This window comes from Schistocerca americana, chromosome X (assembly GCF_021461395.2).
Source record: "Schistocerca americana isolate TAMUIC-IGC-003095 chromosome X, iqSchAmer2.1, whole genome shotgun sequence".
NCBI lineage: Eukaryota > Metazoa > Arthropoda > Insecta > Orthoptera > Acrididae > Schistocerca > Schistocerca americana.
Genome location: NC_060130.1, coordinates 623000436 through 623022233, shown reverse-complemented (window position 1 = coordinate 623022233; position 21798 = coordinate 623000436). Strand labels below are relative to the sequence as shown.

The 21798-nt window shown below is 47.5% G+C and overlaps 1 protein-coding gene across 2 annotated transcripts in view; it reads right to left on the bottom strand.

Moving 5' to 3' along the window:
- Nucleotides 1–21798, bottom strand: part of LOC124554810 (plasminogen activator inhibitor 1 RNA-binding protein-like) — a 72516-nt gene that overhangs the window by 16684 nt on the left and 34034 nt on the right. For both annotated transcript variants that reach the window (XM_047128468.1, XM_047128467.1), the window contains exons 5-6: nt 9942–10016; nt 3214–3436 (exon numbers count right to left, since the gene is read on the bottom strand). In XM_047128468.1, the coding sequence (XP_046984424.1) occupies nt 3214–3436; nt 9942–10016 (298 nt within the window). The remainder of the gene's footprint in view (nt 1–3213; nt 3437–9941; nt 10017–21798) is intronic.

Below are 21798 nucleotides of genomic sequence, written 5' to 3'. Positions count from 1 at the left end.
CCACGTAATAGAAATGACACCAAAGGAGTACACAAGGTAACTTTTACCACATCTTGTATACTGAACATTATGTTGATAGGGATGTGAGCACTGTACATATAAGATACACAGACAGAATTTTACACTGTGGCACACACAGAAACTAAAAAGAGTTGTGCTGTACCTTTAACTTTTCAAAATAATTGCGAAGTGTTCACTAGGTAAGTCACTACATTTATTTTATACCACCATGTTCACTTCAGATATAAAAATCACACAAACATTTTTATTAATGGTGCAACTTTTTTGTGAGGGGGCAGTTTAAGTAATAACCAGAACAGAACAAAGAGACAATACAGACAAGGACAGCACACTGGACGAGTGAACATGAATTTATTTTTATTTTATTTTTTTATTTGGGGGAATGGGGGGAAGAAGGGGTCGCACTTTAATCTGTTTACAAAAAAATGGACAAATGCACAACCATGACACAAACCAACAGAAACATACACCTTCTCAACCGAAGACAGAGCAGCAGCAGTCACGATGGATGTGGAATATGGCCCACATGTTCAACAAACCAGCCCTATTAATTTTAAATGAAAACACTGTCGTCAACAATAATGTAAAGGAAATGCTAATGCAAAACACATTCTGCCGAGTATTTTAAGGCTAAGATGCATAAACTCAAACAACCTCAACCTCCCCCTTCCAATAAAAATTTTAAGAAAACTATGTCCTGAATACGCTGAGGTCACAAAACACAAGGGATAGAGATATTCACATATACAGATGGTGGTAGTACCATGTACACAAGGTGTAAAAGGGTAGTGCATTGGCAGAGTTGTCATTTGTACTCAGGTGATTAGTGTGAAAAGGTTTCCGTCGTGACTACAGCTGCACTACAGGAATTGACGTACTTTGAACGCAGAATGGCAGTCACAGGTAGATGCATAGTACATTCCAATTTGGAAATCGTTATGGAATTCAATATTATAAGATCCATACTGGCAAGAGTGTGCCGAGAATACCAAATTTCAGGCATTACCTCTCACCGTGGACAAAGCAGTGGCCAACTGCATTCACTTAATGATCGAGAGCAGTGGCAATTGCATAGAATTGTCAGTGCTGAACAGACCATATTGGTTGGACCCTAGACTAGAAAACCATGGCCTAGTATGATGAGCCCAATTTCAGTTGGTAAGAGCTGATGGTAGGGTTAAAGTGTGGCACAGACAAAACAAAGCCATGGAGCAATGTCAACAAGGCACTGCGTGTGCTGGTGGTGGTTCCATAATGGCGAGGGCTGTGCTTACATGGAACCCATCACTGACTGGAAATGTTTATGTTCAACTACTTTGAGATAACCTGCAACCATTCACAGACTTCATGTTCCCAAAACAAATAAACAATGCACCATGTCACTGGGCCACAACTGCTTGCAATTGGTTTGAACAACATTCTGGACAATTTGAGCGAATTATGTGGCCACCCAGATCACCTGACATGAATCCTATCACACATATATGGGATATAATCGCTGTATCAGTTCATGCACAAAATCTCGCACCAGCAACACTTCCGCAATGATGGATGGCTACAGAGACAGCATGGCTCAATATTTCTGTAGGGGACTTCCAATGACTTGTTCAGTACATGTCACAAGCTGCTACACTGCATTGGGCAAAAGTAGGTCTGACAATATTACAAGGTATACCATGCCTTTTTGTCACCTCCGTGTACACTATGTACACAGAGCGTGTTATTTCATTTTAGTCACACACACACACACACACACACACACACACACACACACACACACACACACCATATAAATATGTATTTACATACAATATTATTGTTTATATTTTTGAATATATGACAGTGACAGTGTTTTGTCATTTCTTAATTTCATAGCCACTGTCATTTTCAGCAAAATTTTGAAGGCATTTTCACTTATTAGCTGTTGACTAAAACTAATTTTTGTTTGCAAATACTACTTTTTTGTTGTTTTAAGTGGTCCAACTTTATGAAAAATTCGTATTGTATATTTAACTTTCGCCAGTTGGTTGGTTGGAGAGGATTGGGGACCAAACAGTGAGGCCATTGGTACCACAGTCAAAGGTGACAAACTAAGGGAGGAATACCACAATCAGCACAGTCCAATTGATGGGAAAGGAATGCAAACAAACAGACGCAGAAGGAACATTGGGACAGGGGAAGAGTAAAGAAACAGAGGGAACGGGCAGGACAAGGGTGAGAGCAGGGTACATACCGAAGTGCTACACATGACAGGATGACAGCACCGCCGCCAACCCATCTTGATCCCCACAAAAATACTATCAGAACACAATGGGGACAACACAATAGGAAGAAGACACATGAAAAGGGGAAAGGCCAGCATGTAGGCAATGGCAAAAGCTTCTGAAACCAACACAGTGTCTCCATTTACAGAAGGAAATTCAGGTACTTTAATCTGGAAGGACCAATCAGCTTCGCAAAGAAAGCCAAGAACAGACATAGCCGTGTGAGGGTTGTTCGTTAACACCCGGGACAAGGAAGGTGAACAGTGTACGTAGTGTGAAGAGCCAAATGGTGCAGGCAGTCCAGCAAAATATGGATCATTGGGGAGGGTGTGGGGGTGGAGAGGGGGACTGGAGGAGGAGGAGGAGATTAGTGTTTAACGTCCCGTCGACATCGAGATCATTAGAGACGGAGCGCAAGCTCGGGTGAGGGATGGATGGGGAAGGAAATCGGCCGTGCCCTTTCAAAGGAACCATCCCGGCATTTGCCTGAAGCGATTTAGGGAAGTCACGGAAAACCTAAATCAGGATGGCCGGAGACGGGATTGAACCGTCGTCCTCCCGAATGAGAGTCCAGTGTGTTAACCACTGCGCCACCTCGCTCGGTAGGGGGACTGGAAGGCGATGGCTCATTATAGAGTAAAAAACCATGGTTCAATCCAGCATGACCGATACGAAGATAGCACAAGGTTAGATTTCTGCTGGGAGATGTGGAGGGAAGAACGCCACAGGGTGGGAGTCCCGTTAATGAGTCAGCCCACAATTGAGTGGGGGGGGGGGGGGGGGGGGGGTGACAAATCCACAACCACAGGGTCACGGAGAACTGAGTGTAGGTATTTAACACATTGTTATCCACTCCGAATCTATGGATTTCTGCACTTCCATCAATCAACATGGTGCCAGAAACAGTTATGAAAAAAACAGTAGTCACCTCCTCCTCTTCTTCCTCCTCTTCTCCTTCTTTCTTCTTTGTTAAAGCGTACATTTTCTTCCACTGAGATGGATCTTCACCTTCTCCTGCTTTGCGTATATTGTAAGTTGGTTTCTGCCGGTGACGACGGAGGGCATAATATTCATCAAGTGTGAGTACCCTAGGTCCTTCATCTTCTACTGGCTGTGGTGTATCACCTTCCGAGTCTGAAGCTTGAACATCTCTGCAAAAATAAAAATTATAGGTAATATAAGAGCGTAGTTTTTCAGATCATGTTCTGAGCCAATAATAAAAAAATAATAAAATTTGTAAAATCCTTAAGACTTTCTTTCAGGCGTGCTATGGAGAAGTGAAGATCAGAAACATGAGGAGAACAAGGTTTTGGCCATTGTGATGGATAGTGCCGCATATATGCTGAAGGCCGCAGTGTCTCCCCTGGTGTTTTACCCTAAAATTGTTCACCTCACGTGTGAGGAAGCCAGAGCCACATTGCCAGAGGTCAACAGCCTTATACCTTCAGCAAAGAACATTTTCATCAAGGCACCAAGTCCAGTGAGAGCTTCGAAGACTGCTCACCCTGACTGTCCTCTGCCACCTGAACCAGTCTTGACAAGGTGGGGAATGGGGATTTCAGCTGCAAACTGTAGACAACGACAAAAAAGTTGAAGAGGTACGAATGCATATGTAGTTCTGGATAAATTGAATAAGCAAAGAGAATGAACAGAACAAGAATTCCAGTATTAAGCTTATTTCTCCATACAGAAGTTTTCAGCTTGAAAGAGACATTCACTATTTTATTACTTTCTTGTTCCAGGTCCTAAAGGGCTTTGAAGATAGTGAATATATAGCCATACCAAAAGCCAAGGACGCCCTGAAGAATTCCAGCATGAAACTTGAGACTCTTAAAATGGAAGTTACAAAGGCAGTGGCTCTCATGAAAGGACACAGAGCAAGAGTTAGCCAGGTCCAATCAAATTAGAGCTCGTACTGAGGTGTTCAGACAGTCTTTTTCCCTCATGTGATCTGCGAGGGAAATGGGAGAAATATGACTTTGGTGCAAATTGTGCCCTCCACTACATAGCGCTTGATGGCTAGTGGAGTATGTATGTAGATTACATGGTTAAAAGTACAAATGATATCAAAGAATGAGTTATTGACAATCAAAGAATGAGTTATTGACAATCAAAGAATGAGTTATTGACAATCAAAGAATGAGTTATTGACAATCAAAGAATGAGTTATTGACAATCAAAGAATGAGTTATTGACAATCAGACTTGCCTTCAACCCAAACAAGGAATTGGTAATGTTACAAATTTTTGTGCGTTAAGTTATAAAGTGACACTGTCCATCAGTAAAACTGTAAAATGCTGCAATTTCTGTAAATTTTACGGAGAAACCTTAAAAGTTGGCTGATTTGATTATCTCAGTGGATAGCTCATGAACAACTTCAATAGGAATTGACAAAGAGGGCGTGAACACAACCTGCGAGGTATACAGAGGCCAATCAGCTTGACAGTGTGCCCAGCAGGGTAACCTGGCCATCAGGAGGTGGAAGGGAATGAATCAACTGGAAGTGGTCTACCACTGAACTTACGTGATAACCAGTGTACGGAAGGAAGAAGAGGTGGAATATTGAGCAAAAAGACCAATGGCACAGTGCTGTACGCGGCACTTAAAATGAGTACAGGCACCAGCACTAAGAAGGCATAGGTCATGATCCGCACGAAATTGGTCGATGAGGATTCTCAACTAGAAGAAGCACTGCTCCACAAAGGGCGACGGGCATTAAAGTCTCTGAGGAGAAGGGAGGGGGAAGTTGCTGAAGGAGGGTAGTTAGGGCAGTACATGTACGTGGCCTGTTGGAAGGGGATAGATATTGCATACCATGACCGCAGAGTCCAAGTGGACCCAGAAAGCACCTGCACCCAACATGGTGTGAAGGGGGCTCCATGTACTAATAATGTCTGTACTGACCAATGTGTCAACACTACCGGAAGCCCTCACAGGGCCAACCTGGTTCTGACCAAGCACAGAACCCAAAATGGGCTAATGGGTAAACATCAGTGATTTGACATTCCTGGAGAACACAAGCTACCAAGTAAAAGGAAATACGAGATTGCAACTCCAGGAGGTGACTATAGTATCTATTACAGTTCCACTGAGCGAGCACAGAATGGGTATCCACATGTGAGGAGAATGAGCTGGAGCCGATCACACTGTCAGGTCACCATCAGTCACCAATAATGATGCAGTGACATCCATAAGGAAGACACTAAATTCAGGTTGCAGTGCAGGAGACTGCACCTCTGGAGGACACCTGCAGTTCCTTGTCCTGAGACTTGTGTTGTTCTCCTGTTACAAAGGTGGAAGAGGGGAGGGGGGCAGAGAGAGAGAGAGAGAGAGAGAGAGAGAGAGAGAGAGAGAGAGAGAGAGAGAGAGAGAGAGAGAGAGAGAGAGAGAGGAGGGGGGGGGGGGACTTTCGGAGCACCAACTGGGGATACCAAGGCTGAGTTGTGGCAGCAGGCCTCTGGCCTGGAAGAAGGTGACACTTCTCTGGCCGGGGGAGGGGGGAGACACCCAGAGGGCAGTTCACAGGAGCAGAAGGGTAAGGGGAGGAGAGAAGGGGGACAGAACTGGGGAAAGGGGGAGGGACGGAGGGAGGGAGAGAGGGAGGGCAAAGTTAGATGTCACTGATGACACAGGATGTCAGACTTCTGATGAGCTTCAGTGTAGGATAAACAATCAAGGAAATGCAGACTGCAACAGCTTGCCGCTAGGTATTCAGGTAGATGGTTTGACTATCTCCTCGAGTGGGGGTGGGGCAGTGGTCAAAGTGGACCAGGAAGAAATTAGATATCAAAGCAGTCTCAAGGACAATTTTTTCCCCGAAGGCAGAAAACAAGGGGACACTGCTATATCAAGATGAGCGGAAATTCCTCCTCATTGGATCTAATGCCATGAACATTCCACTGGAGGAGTCATGACAGGGAAGGGAGAAAATGAATGCTTGTCACCTCAGCAGCTGCCATGTGCCAGCCTTCAAAGAGACACTGCAACAGGGCACAGAGGCTGGAGGACCCTGCTCCATGATATCCACAGAGGCATCAGCAGTTTTGGCAGTTTCTCTATGTTGGCCTGCAGATTCCAGGACAACAGAAACGGTTGGTGGTGCACATCGGCGAAACAAACATCGGCCAGGTGCGAGTATCACATGAAGACACCGTGGAAGAGCATTTCCCAGTCGGCGAAAGAGAAGAACATTTTTCTTTCTTTGATTTGTAACAGCATTTACAGTTGACATATGAAGACTCACATGTTTGTCAGCTGGAGGGATACAGAAGGCCTTAATGGGAGTATTCCTGGTGTCCTTTCTATCCTGCCGGTCGTGTAGCAGGTGATTTTGTCGCAGGAGGCAAGGATTTGGTGGCTTGTTGCACAGACGGAGGAGGAGGAGGAGGAGGAGGAGGAGGAGGAGGAGGAGGAGGCGGCAGGGATGCCACCGTGACACTGCACGATTTGACAACTCATGTTGAATTTGACGTCACAAGTTTACATTGCCATGTTGTTTGTGGAGCGAGGCACGGCAGGAATAGTTCTGTAACTGCCAGGTGGTAAAAAACAATACTTTCAGGTAGCCAACAACTTGCAAGTGACAGGGTAAGGCACTTTTTCCTTCACTCTGATCTGAATGGCGAGATCATTGATATTCACAGGACATTCTCGGGATGAGGCTGCATGGTCGACATTACAATTGATACAGCAGGGAGAAGAGGTCAGCAGTAGCCCTCACAAGTATCCCTACCACAAGTAACGCATTTCGACAAGACATTTGAGTGTGGGTGTAACGTTAACACTGATAACAGTTCATCGGGTTTGGAATGTACAGCCTGACTGAATACTTCATAGCCAGCTTTCATCTTTGAGGGAAGCAGCTCTCTATGAAACACAAGGGGAAAAGTATGCATGCAGGCCCTAAGGTTGCATCAACCTTTTTCATCACCCGATGCAAATGACACCCTGGTCAGAGAGGTAAGTTTGGATTTCTCCATCGGTCAGACTATCCAGCAGCCTAGCATAAATACCACCACGCAAAGAATTCAGTAACCAATGGGCCTTGACACTAACAGGATAGCCATGGAGGAGTGAGCTGCCAGCAGCAGTTGTGCTTCAGAATCAGAAGTAGTCTCCAAAAGCAAAGTGCCATTGCATAAACGAGAGCAGGATTTCACAGGGCCGGCAATTGCATCAACATATTTCTCAGTAACTAACGGATTTACAATAGCAAATGACTAATCACCTTAAGTATGTGAAATCATGAGGAACCATGGTGCAGCTGGGAGGGTCTTTGAATCTTTTGCCTCATTCTGTTTAAGTTTAGTGGACGCTGTCTCTGAAGGTGATTGGCTCATTGCGAGAAAATCCCTACGATTGCAAGGGTCTCCAATGGCACGCTCCTTCCAACTAAGGGACCCCCCCTCACAGGGGGTTGCACCCATCTTAGGTGATTGTTCACACCTCAGACCACACCTCCCGAGCAACTGACAGACTAATCGGCAATTTGGGAAGGTAGCAACTCAGGCAATCTTCCTTGTCTGGGCCTGGCCTGTACCAGGGGGTACATGCGAACCCTACCTCTCGACCCAGGGCTGGAAATCGCTTATTACCCAGTCACTGGTTACGCATCTGATGCGTGGGCCAGCCTTCAGGGGCACACAGGGTGTAAGAAGAAACAAAGAGAAACATCAAACACTGAAGTAGAGGAAGGATAGTATACGGAGAACAATGAATGAAAGAATGAATGAAAGAACAAAAGAAAGGGAAAAACAGTGGAAGGACTGTTTTGATGTCAGGCTACTGAAACTTCTGGAACACATTCCCAAAAATATCCAAGACATATTCCCAAGGGAGGGGAAAAAGAACAGGAGGAGGAGGATAGACATGCAGCATGGAAAGAGGAAAGGTGCTGCTAAGGCTGGGGCCCCGTGATAGCTAAGCATGAACTAACCAAAGGGTTGTGAGCCCCACGTGGAGTGGGGCAACCCGAATTTTGTCTGATTTATATTTAAATTACTTTAAAGCAATTAGTAGCTTCTTAGTAAATATTGCAACTTCAGGTATAAGACTTCCTGCACAGTAGTTGAAAAACTGTTGTGGCTGTTGTTTTTCTGTAGTTTTTATGTCAAGAAGACGACTTCCAGAATGAGATTTTCACTCTGCAGCGGAGTGTGCGCTGATATGAAACTTCCTGGGAGATTAAAACTGTGTGCCGAGCCAAGACTCGAACTCGGGACCAGTGTGTCCCGAGTTCAAGTCTCGGCCCGGCACACAGTTTTAATCTGCCAGGAAGTTTCAAGAAGAAGACTAATTGTGTATGACCTCTATGAAGTCAAAATCCATTTTATACCTCCCAGTTAGTGTTCCGCAAATAAAGATAGTCTTTTACATCTTATGTTCGAATGAAGTACCAAAATGAATACTGTGAAACTCAGAAGCTTTACAGATGTTAATTTTCTTTGAAAGCTGTATTTTAATAGCAATTTACCATTTCTGTGTAAAGTTCCAAATTCTATGGTCTCAATATTATTTTTGCACTTAACACTACAAACAGAAAACACAGCACTACAAGAAGAAATGATCAGGAGGTCATCAATCAAGTGGGAAAAACCCAATGTTGATTCAAGAAAGGCACTTTCCAAGTACTGCTGACTCTACATCCTCTTGAGACTACACAATGTTCACAACAAAAATAAAAATCCATCACATTACTAAGTAAAACGTTGGACTGATTGAGTCTTGTGCTAGAAACTGACATTACAAATGTTTCTTTGTAATATCACTGCTTTGAGAACCAAGTATCTGAAGCAAATTTTGTTGATTATCTGTAACACTTCTTGGTGACAGTACATAGCAGCCAGCAATGAAAATTTTAAATTTAGCATACTCCAGAGTGCAGTGGCAGATCATTTGTATTAAACCACATATGGTTGTGTGCATCAGTACAATGCATTCTGCTGTACAAAGGGTTGAAAATCCAGTACTTAATAACGGCATTGGTACATAGAGCAAATGAATGCCAGTTCTTGCCAGCAGTCCACTACTATGATTTTCACACCATTTGTGCACAAACATTGACTCAGTGTCTTATTCACTTTTTTACAGAGGTGAGATCAGTTTTTGAGCTCTACCATCTGAGACTAAACACTACACAACTCAAGTTTATGAACCCCTCTATCTATTATGTCTTTCTGTTATGTCCGAGTACCACATCTCTAAGTTGGGCAGATCTTACCACATATGCCCATGAAACAACCACTGTGGAGTCAGCCTGTAGACCAAGCCATACTTGCCATAGGGGATATGTCCTTTTACTGAGGAACATAACTGCAACACAAAAACAGTTCTAATCCTATGAGCACAGTGAATTTAATAGATTTTGTTCTTACACATTCCTCGCATTAAATATATTAGTTACCAATTTCTATATTGCATATAGTGTTAACACATTTATTGAAATAAACACTGCCTTTATGTGTGTGTACACAATGTGTCACTGCAGAATCTAATGTTTTTGGAACTTTTTGAAAGTAAAAACCAGTGGATCCAGAACTGGCAAAAATAACTACCATCCGCATCAAAATTACCACAAAAGTTGCAGATATTTAACACAAATGGAAGCTGTCCAAAAACATTTGTCGCACAAACGGCAAGTTCTCTTTCACTGCTTACTTTGTTGGATTCTCTGGCACAAATTCTTCAGCTTGCCATTCAGGATCATCTTGAACTTGGGTGTTCAGCTGCTCCCTGTGAAAGAGTAACAGATGTTACAACCTGTCCCAACAGACTATGAAGATCCATTAACACTCAAAGATTTTATTAGAAAATATCAAACAGATACAATTCTATAATAAAGAAGGGTCAGTTAATAAATCAGTTCACATTTTGAATTTTAGTATGCAAAGCTAATTGAATACGATAAAAACTAGATGGTATCCAACAGTCAATATGACCATGCCAGATGAAGCATGGAAGTATCAAAACTAATCTAAGTTAACAACCCCTTACTTTTAAACAAACTTCTCAGAAAGTTTAGTTTATTTCACTATGCCTACACAATATAAAAGAAAAATATTCCAATATTTTACTTAAAAATTTAATAATCCTTTATACACTACATACATATTTAACACAGTGACATCATAATTTGTTAACACCAGAAAGCATGTAACTTTAGAAATTTGATATAATACCCTAGATCACCAGATGATACTTGACAAAACTAGTAATATCATCTGCAAAATACAGTCCTATGGCAATACCACGCTTCACTCTATGTCCATCACAACCTATTTTTGACAGCTTTACTTTTTGAAGTCGGCATGTTTTACTAAGCATGAGCATTCAGTGCCATGTGTCGTTACCTATCAGTATCATACAGTTAACACAAAATCCAAACCGTAATTAAACAGGTTATACGAAGGCTTGACAAGCCACCTTAACCACAAAAAAATTGGAGGAAACTGTTTTTACTCTTGGTTCAGCAGTACTACAATCTAAGTGCAAATCTTGAGTCCTCAATGTTTAGCAATATAGTGAAACTGAAAATACCCACATTAACAAACGCACTTTTAACAAGTATTTCTAATAATCCCTGTGACTGACTCTGCCAAAAATAAACACAAACTACCAGAACTTTAAAGAGCAAACTTAACTTTTCAGGAATAAATACAAATTAAAACCTCGACTACGTGGAATGCCTTCTGTGTTCAAAGGCCTGCAGTTGTTCCTTCCATTCCTGAACAAGTTATTGTAAATTACACAAAGTAAATGGCAGTCAGTTAAATAGCACGTATTGTGTGTGTGTGTGTGTGTGTGTGTGTGTGTGTGTGTTCATAATTTCAAACTACCATTAAACAGTTCAATAATAAATCAATAGGTCAATTATTTTAAATGGTCTGTTAAACCATTTTTTGATGAAAAACTAAATATTTCCAATATGATGAATCTTTTTGGGCAAAATCAAAACAGCAGATAGGTTAAAACAAAGTGACTAGTTTTTTTTTTTTTTTGGGGGGGGGGGGGGGGGGGGGGGGGTTAGGGCGCACAACTTCAACGGTCATTAGCGCCCAGACTACATTAGAAATGCACCGCGAGTCAAGTTTAAAACAGCAACGAAACAGAAAACACGATAAAAGACAGACCGACAGGCATAGGACTAAAAAAAAACGCATAATCAAATGTCCTTAGAGAGGGTTGTCAAGTTTATAAAATGAACGCGAGCAGCTGCTCGTGGCTCATCTGCTAAAATGGCATCTAGAGTACATGGCAGGCCAAGATCAAGACGCAGTGTGTTAAAATCCGGACAGGACGTTAAAATGTGGCGGACCGTCAGCAATTGCCCACATGGGCAGAACGGTGCCGGCGCAGCCGTCAGCAGATGGCGATGGCTGAACCAGCAGTGTCCAATTCGTAACCGGGCCAAAACTACCTCCTCCCGCCAAGAAGGGCGTGAGGAGGACGTCCAAGCCGCGGGAAGAGGTTTCAAGGCCCGAAGCTTGTTGTCTGTAAGTGCAGCCCAATCGGCATGCCACAGCGATAAAATGCGCCGACAAATGACCCTGCTACAATCTGACGAAGGGACACAACAAGAAGCTGTCCGAGGCTGGAGGACCGCAGCCTTGGCCGCGGCATCTGCAGCTTCGTTCCCAGGGATACCGACATGGCCAGGAACCCACATAAAGCTAACCGGAGAACCGACGTCCACCAGCTGCTGAAGAGAGCGTTTGATCCGGTGCACGAAAGGGTGAACCGGGTACGGATCACTGAGGCTCTGGATGGCGCTCAGGGAATCAGAGCAGATGACATAAGCAGAATGTCGGTGGCGGCAGATGTAAAGAACAGCCTGGTAGAGGGCAAAGAGCTCAGCTGTGAAGACCGAACAATGGCCATGGAGCCGGTATTTGAAACTTTGTGCCCCAACAATAAAAGAACACCCGACCCCGTCATTGGTCTTAGAGCCATCTGTATAAATGAAGGTCATATTAATGAACTTCGAACGAAGTTCGACAAAACAGGAGTGGTAGACCGAACCGGGGGTAACCTCTGGGAGCGAGCTGAGGTCAAGGTGAACGCGAACCTGAGCCTGTAGCCAAGGTGGCGTGTGGCTCTCGCCCACTCGAAAGGTTGCAGGGAGTGAAAAAATTAAGGTGTTGAAGGAGACGACGAAAGCGAACTCCAGGGGGTAGCAGGGCAGAGACATACAACCCGTATTGACGGTCGAGAGTGTCGTCAAAAAAGGAACGATAAGACGGGTGGTCGGGCATTGACAGTAGCCGACAGGCATACCGACAAAGCAGTATATCGCGCCGGTAGGTGAGTGGCAATTCACCAGCGTCAGCATGAAGACTCTCGACGGGACTAGTATAAAACGCTCCGATCGCAAGTCGTAAACCCCGATGTTGTATGGAGTTGAGGCGGCGTAAGATCGATGGCCTTGCAGAGGAGTATACAAAGCTCCCATAATCCAGCTTGGAGCGGACGATCGACCGATACAGGCGAAGTAGGACGGTTCGATCTGCTCCCCATGACATACCACTGAGAACACAGGACATTTAGAGAACGGGTACAACGAACAGCCAAATATGACACATGTGGAGACCAGCTAAGTTTCCTGTCAAATGTAAGACCTAAAAATTTTGTCGTCTCCACGAATGGGAGAGCAACGGGACCGAGTCGTAAGGACGGTGGGAGAAACTCTTGGTAGCGCCAGAAGTTAATACAGACCATCTTCTCGGCAGAAAAACTGAAGCCATTGGCGACACTCCAGGAGTAAAGACGGTCAAGAGAACGTTGAAGACGGCGCTCCAGGAAACATGTACGCTGCGCACTGCAATAGATGGTAAAATCTTCCACGAAAAGGGAGCCAGATACATCAGCTGGGAGGCAATCCATTATTGGATTGATCGCTATGGCGAAGAGAGCGATGCTCAAAACTGAGCCCTGTGGCACCCCATTCTCCTGGTGAAAGGTGTCTGACAGGACAGAACCCACACGTACCCTGAACTGTCGATCCATTAAAAAGGAACGAATAAAAAGAGGGAGGCGACCGCGAAGGCCCCATGTATGCATGGTGCGGAGAATGCCTGCCCTCCAACAGGTGTCGTAAGCCTTCTCCAAATCAAAGAACACAGCCGCGGTCGGGCGCTTCCGCAAGAAGTTATTCATAATGAAGGTCGACAAGGTAACCAGATGGTCAACAGCAGAGCGGCGCCTACGAAATCCACATTGTACATTGGTAAGTAGGCGTCGAGACTCGAGCAGCCAAACCAAACGAGAGTTAACCATTCGCTCCATCACTTTACAGACACAGCTGGTAAGCGAGATGGGTCGATAACTGGAAGGCAAGTGCTTGTCCTTCCCCGGCTTAGGGATCGGGACAACAATAGACTCGCCCCAGCATGCGGGAACATGTCCCTCAATCCAGATGCGATTATAAGTACGAAGAAGAAAACCTTTACCCACAGGATAAAGGTTCTGCAGCATCTGAATATGAATAGAATCAGGCCCTGGAGCGGAGGACCGTGACCGGCCAAGTGCGTTTTCGAGTTCCCGCATGGTGAATGGGGCATTATAACTTTCACGATTCGAGGAGCGGAAGTTAGGTGGCCTAGCCTCCTCTGCCTGTTTGCGGGGGAGGAAGGCAGGGTGGTAATGTGCGGAGCTCGAAACCTCTGCGAGAAAGCGGCCGAAGACATTGGAGACATCCTCAGGGGCCACAAGGACGTCATTCGCGACCGTCAAGCCAGAAACTGGTGAGTGGACCTTAGTGCCAGATAGCCAGCGCAGGCTACCCCAGACAACAGAAGGAGTAAAACTGTTGAAGGTGCTTGTGAAAGCAGCCCAGCTGGCTTTCTTGCTTTCTTTAATAATACGACGACACTGTGCACGTAATCGTTTATAATTGATACAATTCGCCACTGTAGGGTGGTGTTTAAAGGTGCGTAAAGCACGTCGACGAGCACGTAAAGCGTCTCTACATGCTGCGGTCCACCAGAGGACCGGTACGCGACGTGGAGAAGTAGGGTGAGGGATGGAATATTCAGCAGCAGTGAGAATGACTTCCGTGAGGTGTGCGACCTGATGATCGCAGCTTGTGAAGGTTTGATCCTGAAAGGTCGCCCTGGAAGAGAAGAGCCCCAGTCTGCTTTGGAGAGGGTCCAACTAGATGAGCACAGAGAGGGGGTATGCTGCAGGAGATGGATACCACACGGGAAGTGGTCGCTCGAATATGTATCAGAAAGTGCATACCACTCAAACCGGCGTGCAAGTTGGGTAGTACATATAGAGAGGTCTAAATGGGAATAGGTGTGAGATGTGTCCGAAAGGAAAGTAGGGGCGCCAGCATTGAGGCAGACAAGATTGAGCTGGTTGAAAAGGTCTGCTACAAAAATGGTGCAGGTAGCTGAGCAATAATTTGCATCATGTCTGCCCTGGTAACGGCAGACGACGATGAGTGTAAACGGTACAAATGGAAAATGGAAAAGGTAAAAGTGGGGAGAGTAATTCGGATGGCAACTGCCTGCAGGCCGGTGGGCAACGTGATGGGATCGTAGTAAATATCATCCCGGACCAGCAACATAACCCCTCCACGAGCCGGGATACCTACCACAGGAGGTAGGTCAAAACGGACAGAGGTGTAGTGTGCCAAGGCACTTTGATCGCATGGGCGTAGCTTCGTTTCCTGGAGGGCTACGACGAGCGGACGGTGCAAGCGGAGCAGCAACTTCAAGTCCTCTCGGTTGGAGTGAATGCTGCGAATATTCCAGTGAATAAGTGCCATCGTAAGAAGAGAAGGAAGATGAAAGAAGGGGTCACCTAGAAGGCCGCTGAGGGCCTGGCTTCGAGCGAGCACTGCCACCGCTATCAGTAGGCAGGCAGTCATCGTCCATTGGTTCTATAGGTTCATCGGCCATCTTAGTAAGATGGCCGGGAGGGGGAGCTTCCTCCGCCGGTGAATGGCCAGATGCTCGGCTACCAGCGGTGCGGCCAAGAGAAACGGACGACGGCCTGGGGCGGCAACCGCTGGATGGCGCAGGAGAAGAAATGCGCCGTGGCGGAGAAGGAGAACTGTGCTTCCTATGAGCCTTCTTGGAAGGTCGTTTGGTGGAAGTACCGGTCGATGGCTGGGAGGTCGAGGTACGTAGGAAGTCTGCACAGGACAGTTCCTTCCTGAAGGCCTGTGAATCTGACTTCTGGGTCTTCATCTTAGCAGAAGCTGATGAAGGGGCTTGTGTCTGTGGGGTGATGGGAGGAAGAAGAGACGTCGACTGCGCGATCTTAGCACTGGCCAAACGGACGACCGTGGTGCTGAAGGTCAGATCGCATGTCTGGGTTGCCACCTCCCTGGTAGTCCTAGGAGAGGCGAGGACAGTACTGTATTTCCCCGCTGGGAGCAGCATGGGCTTCCTACTAGCCAATAGCTTGCGAGCAGCCGATGTGACACTTTCTCTTTGACCCGAATTTCTTGGATACAGCGTTCTTCCTTATAGATGGGACAGTCACGGGAGGATGCTGCATGGTCACCCTGACAGTTCACACAACGAGGAGACGGAGGTGGACAGTCACCCTCATGGGCATCCCTGCCCCAAGTGACACACTTAGCCGCATTGGAACAAGACTGTCGAGTGTGATTGAAACGCTGACACTGGTAGCAGCGCGTAGGTGTCGGGACATAGGGGCGAACAGAAATAACCTCATAGCCCGCTTTGATGCGCGATGGCAGCTTAACACTATCAAAGGTCAAGAAAAGTGTCCGGGTCGGTACAAGGTCATTGTTGACTTTTTCAGGACCCTATAGACAGCCATCACGCCCTGCTCAGCGAGGAAATACTGAATCTCCTCGTCAGTCACTCCATCGAGGGATCTAGTATAGACCACACCACGAGACGAATTCAAAGTTCGGTGAGCCTCCACCCAGACAGGGAACGTGTACAGGAGTGTGGCTCGAAGCAGTTTCTGTGCCTCAAAGGCGCTCTCAGTTTCTAGTAACAAGGTACCATTACGCAACCTCGTACAAGACTTAACAGTACCGGCTATGGCATCTACACCCTTCTGGATAACGAAAGGGTTGGCAGAGGAAAAATCCTTTCCTTCCTCAGATCGAGAAATGACGAGGAACTGTGGGGTAGGCGGTAGTACTTTTGTCACTGGGGGCTGGTCATGTTTCCGTTTGTGGGCAGAAGTCGAGAGAGAAGAAGAGAAATCCATTGCGGAGGAATCCCCATGATTGCCAGCGTCTCCGACGGCGCGCTCCTTCCTTATGGGGACCCTCTCAGAGGGCACTCCCGCCTTAGGTGAATGTTTACACCTCAGGTCACACCTCCCGAGAAACAGACGGAGGGACCAATCGGCATGGTCAGAAGGTATCAGCTCAGGCAATCACCCCTCCCTGGGCCTGGCCTTTACCAGAGGGTACGTGCGTGTCTTACTTGTCTACCCAGGGCGGGGAATTACGCGTTACCCCGTCACCGGCTACGCGTGCGAACGCGTGGGTCGGCCTTCAGGCGCGCACAGGGAGGAAAAGGAAGAGAGAGAGGACACACTGACTCAAACGCCGAAGAGGAGGCGAGGAGGAGGAGGAGGCGAGGAGGAGGAGGAGGAGGCGAGGAGGAGGAGGAGGAGGAGGCGAGGAGGAGGAGGAGGAGGAGGCGAGGAGGAGGAGGAGGAGGAGGCGAGGAGGAGGAGGAGGAGGCGAGGAGGAGGAGGAGGAGGCGAGGAGGAGGAGGAGGAGGCGAGGAGGAGGAGGAGGAGGCGAGGAGGAGGAGGAGGAGGCGAGGAGGAGGAGGAGGAGGCGAGGAGGAGGAGGAGGAGGAGGCGAGGAGGAGGAGGAGGAGGAGGAGGCGAGGAGGAGGAGGAGGAGGAGGAGGAGGCGAGGAGGAGGAGGAGGAGGAGGAGGAGGCGAGGAGGAGGAGGAGGAGGAGGAGGCGAGGAGGAGGAGGAGGAGGAGGCGAGGAGGAGGAGGCGAGGAGGAGGAGGCGAGGAGGAGGAGGCGAGGAGGAGGAGGAGGCGAGGAGGAGGAGGAGGAGGCGAGGAGGAGGAGGAGGAGGCGAGGAGGAGGAGGAGGAGGCGGCGAGGAGGAGGAGGAGGAGGCGGCGAGGAGGAGGAGGAGGAGGCGGCGAGGAGGAGGAGGAGGAGGCGGCGAGGAGGAGGAGGAGGAGGCGGCGAGGAGGAGGAGGAGGAGGCGGCGAGGAGGAGGAGGAGGAGGCGGCGAGGAGGAGGAGGAGGAGGCGGCGAGGAGGAGGAGGAGGAGGCGGCGAGGAGGAGGAGGAGGAGGCGGCGAGGAGGAGGAGGCGAGGAGGAGGAGGAGGAGGAGGCGGCGAGGAGGAGGAGGAGGAGGCGGCGAGGAGGAGGAGGAGGAGGAGGCGGCGAGGAGGAGGAGGAGGAGGAGGCGGCGAGGAGGAGGAGGAGGAGGAGGCGGCGAGGAGGAGGAGGAGGAGGAGGCGGCGAGGAGGAGGAGGAGGAGGAGGCGGCGAGGAGGAGGAGGAGGAGGAGGCGAGGAGGAGGAGGAGGAGGAGGCGAGGAGGAGGAGGAGGAGGAGGCGAGGAGGAGGAGGAGGAGGAGGCGAGGAGGAGGAGGAGGAGGAGGCGAGGAGGAGGAGGAGGAGGAGGCGAGGAGGAGGAGGAGGAGGCGAGGAGGAGGAGGAGGCGAGGAGGAGGAGGAGGAGGCGAGGAGGAGGAGGAGGAGGAGGCGAGGAGGAGGAGGAGGAGGAGGCGAGGAGAAGGAGGAGGAGGAGGCAAGGAGAAGGAGGAGGAGGAGGCAAGGAGAAGGAGGAGGAGGAGGCAAGGAGAAGGAGGAGGAGGAGGCAAGGAGAAGGAGGAGGAGGAGGCAAGGAGAAGGAGGAGGAGGAGGCAAGGAGAAGGAGGAGGAGGAGGCAAGGAGAAGGAGGAGGAGGAGGCAAGGAGAAGGAGGAGGAGGAGGCAAGGAGAAGGAGGAGGAGGAGGCAAGGAGAAGGAGGAGGAGGAGGCAAGGAGAAGGAGGAGGAGGAGGCAAGGAGAAGGAGGAGGAGGAGGCAAGGAGAAGGAGGAGGAGGAGGCAAGGAGAAGGAGGAGGAGGAGGCAAGGAGAAGGAGGAGGAGGAGGCAAGGAGAAGGAGGAGGAGGCGGCAAGGAGAAGGAGGAGGAGGCGGCAAGGAGAAGGAGGAGGAGGCGGCAAGGAGAAGGAGAAGGAGGCGGCAAGGAGAAGGAGGCGGCAAGGAGAAGGAGGCGGCAAGGAGAAGGAGGCGGCAAGGAGAAGGAGGCGGCAAGGAGAAGGAGGCGGCAAGGAGAAGGAGGCGGCAAGGAGAAGGAGGCGGCAAGGAGAAGGAGGCGGCAAGGAGAAGGAGGCGGCAAGGAGAAGGAGGCGGCAAGGAGAAGGAGGCGGCAAGGAGAAGGAGGAGGCAAGGAGAAGGAGGAGGCAAGGAGAAGGAGGAGGCAAGGAGAAGGAGGAGGCAAGGAGAAGGAGGAGGCAAGGAGAAGGAGGAGGCAAGGAGAAGGAGGAGGCAAGGAGAAGGAGGAGGCAAGGAGAAGGAGGAGGCAAGGAGAAGGAGGAGGCAAGGAGAAGGAGGAGGCAAGGAGAAGGAGGAGGCAAGGAGAAGGAGGAGGCAAGGAGAAGGAGGAGGCAAGGAGAAGGAGGAGGCAAGGAGAAGGAGGAGGCAAGGAGAAGGAGGAGGCAAGGAGAAGGAGGAGGCAAGGAGAAGGAGGAGGCAAGGAGAAGGAGGAGGCAAGGAGAAGGAGGAGGCAAGGAGAAGGAGGAGGCAAGGAGAAGGAGGAGGCAAGGAGAAGGAGGAGGCAAGGAGAAGGAGGAGGCAAGGAGAAGGAGGAGGCAAGGAGAAGGAGGAGGCAAGGAGAAGGAGGAGGCAAGGAGAAGGAGGAGGCAAGGAGAAGGAGGAGGCAAGGAGAAGGAGGAGGCAAGGAGAAGGAGGAGGCAAGGAGAAGGAGGAGGCAAGGAGAAGGAGGAGGCAAGGAGAAGGAGGAGGCAAGGAGAAGGAGGAGGCAAGGAGAAGGAGGAGGCAAGGAGAAGGAGGAGGCAAGGAGAAGGAGGAGGCAAGGAGAAGGAGGAGGCAAGGAGAAGGAGGAGGCAAGGAGAAGGAGGAGGCAAGGAGAAGGAGGAGGCAAGGAGAAGGAGGAGGCAAGGAGAAGGAGGAGGCAAGGAGAAGGAGGAGGCAAGGAGAAGGAGGAGGCAAGGAGAAGGAGGAGGCAAGGAGAAGGAGGAGGCAAGGAGAAGGAGGAGGCAAGGAGAAGGAGGAGGCAAGGAGAAGGAGGAGGCAAGGAGAAGAAGGAGGCAAGGAGAAGAAGGAGGCAAGGAGAAGAAGGAGGCAAGGAGAAGAAGGCAAGGGAAAGAGTAAGGAAGACAGTGAGATGGAGAAGAGCAAAGAAAGGAACCAACCAAAGAAGGAAGAAACGAGAAGTGAAAAACCAAAAGGACCACAAATGTAGGTCGTGGAACCGTCCGTCTCCGGACGCAGGCGCTAACTACCCCCTCGAGGGCGATGGACTCCTTGTAGTCGCCTCTTATGACAGGCAGGAAGACCTCGGGCCTATTCTAACCCCCGGACTCGCAGGGGGGAAAGTGACTGCAGTGGCGACCTCCACCTGAATTTGCATGGTCACTACTAGACATAAAACCTCATGTCCCAAAAACAACTGTCAAATCTCAAGTGGGCGATGATCACATTCGGTTTCCATAATTAACAAATTTTACTCCAGTGCTATAAAAAAAAAAAAACACCATTCAGCACAAAATTGAGTGTTACTGTTATTCTATAAAATTGTGACTGACACTTACTGGCTAGTACTAATGTTCAGAAGGTTGAACAGTACTGGCAATACACAAGTGCAAGACACTATCCTAGGTTGATAACTTTTGGTTTCTTTCTCTGAGAGGAGATTGGGATAGGTTGAGAATAGTTAAAAAGGACAGACCACTCTGATGCCAGGATCCAAGGGTTTCATTTGTTGTGGGGAAGACAGGAGGGAGATACTGAAGTAGTACCACGAGTGTGAATGGAACATTAAATATAATATATTGGTAGACACTGTGCCAACTTCCATTCAGAGATGACTAGAGTGAGGAGCCAAGATGGATTAAAGGAAGAGAGATGATTAAAATAAATATTTAGAGCCATTAAATTTGTGCTATCTACTGAAAAATGATGGGACCAAATGCTGGAGATTAATACTGTTCTCCAACAAAGAAAAAAAACAATACTTGTGTATCATTTAAATGTTTAAAAAACACCCTAAAATGGTTTCAGGGAAAGTAAGTATTTCTACAAGGAGAAATGTAATTGATTGGGAATCATGAAAATCACCCTGAGGGTTAATAGTTAAAATTTTAGTTTATCAAACTTCTGAATAGATAACTTCTGAATCATAGTCCCTCCTGTTAAAAATGATGACAGGCTGTGTCAAGGGAAAGCATGAAATATATAAAGAATAATGTTTTAACATTGTTGATGCAAGGATACAAGTCCAATTACACTTTCAAAACAATTTTACTTTTCATAAAAACCTAAGGGCTCAGGTGCAAAATTGTCAAATACTGTGTTGCAGTAGTGATGGGAGGTGTAAATTAACTGTCATTCATGTGAGAAGTTTGAAACTCCTTGGTGTTACAATGATACTTTTTTAGTTCATTTATTTTTATTTACATCTCTAATGGCAATGCAAGTCTGACTGCAGAAATTTACTACGTCTCAAAGGTTTAGATGCCAGAAATCAGGAACAAGTTTTTTTTTTTTTTTTTCCAGTTGTCCTGCACATCCAAAGATAACATCTCCATAATAAACTATTTCTTAATTGCACTATCCGGATCACTGGAAAAATCTATCTTTTTTAAAAATAGGATAACTTCCTTAAATAAGGTGAACATACTGACACTGAAGCTTATGTAATACAGAGATTACAAGACATGAAAAAGTGCAGTAGACATGACACTTTGAAGTCACCTCAGGTTTGCTACCAGACCCTAAAATCAACTTTATTCAATATTTCAGCAATTCAACTGTGTGCCATCTTCAGGAGGAGGCTGCTGCTGCTGCTGCTACATCCCACTGGTAACCACCACCACCACCACCGTTCTTCTGAAGATGGACAAATGGGATTGCCAAAATATTGAATCAAGTTTATTTTAGGATCTGGCAGTAAACCCAGAGGTTCCCACTACATATTACACCACAAAAGTCAATGAAGTCACAGACATAGCACTACACTGCACCAGTTTAAGATTCTTTTCCAAGATGTCTAATGTGTATTTTGACTTCTAAAAGCTTATGTGAGCTCTGCAGGCTTTGCAGTTCCTACGGCGACTGCTAGATGTCAGTAGTGGGCCGCATCAGTATAAAATCAATTGTTACTGTCACTCTCTGGATATCAAATGGCATGAAACTACACTACACAGCACGAAGAACACCAAATTTCACCCTGCCCTTTTGTTCTGTGTATCATGTGAATTGTTTAAAAATTTTTAACAAAAATATGTATTCTTCATATTTGAATATATGTCATCGATTTTGTTTCTGTAACAATTCTGAACTATTTTGACATTAGAAT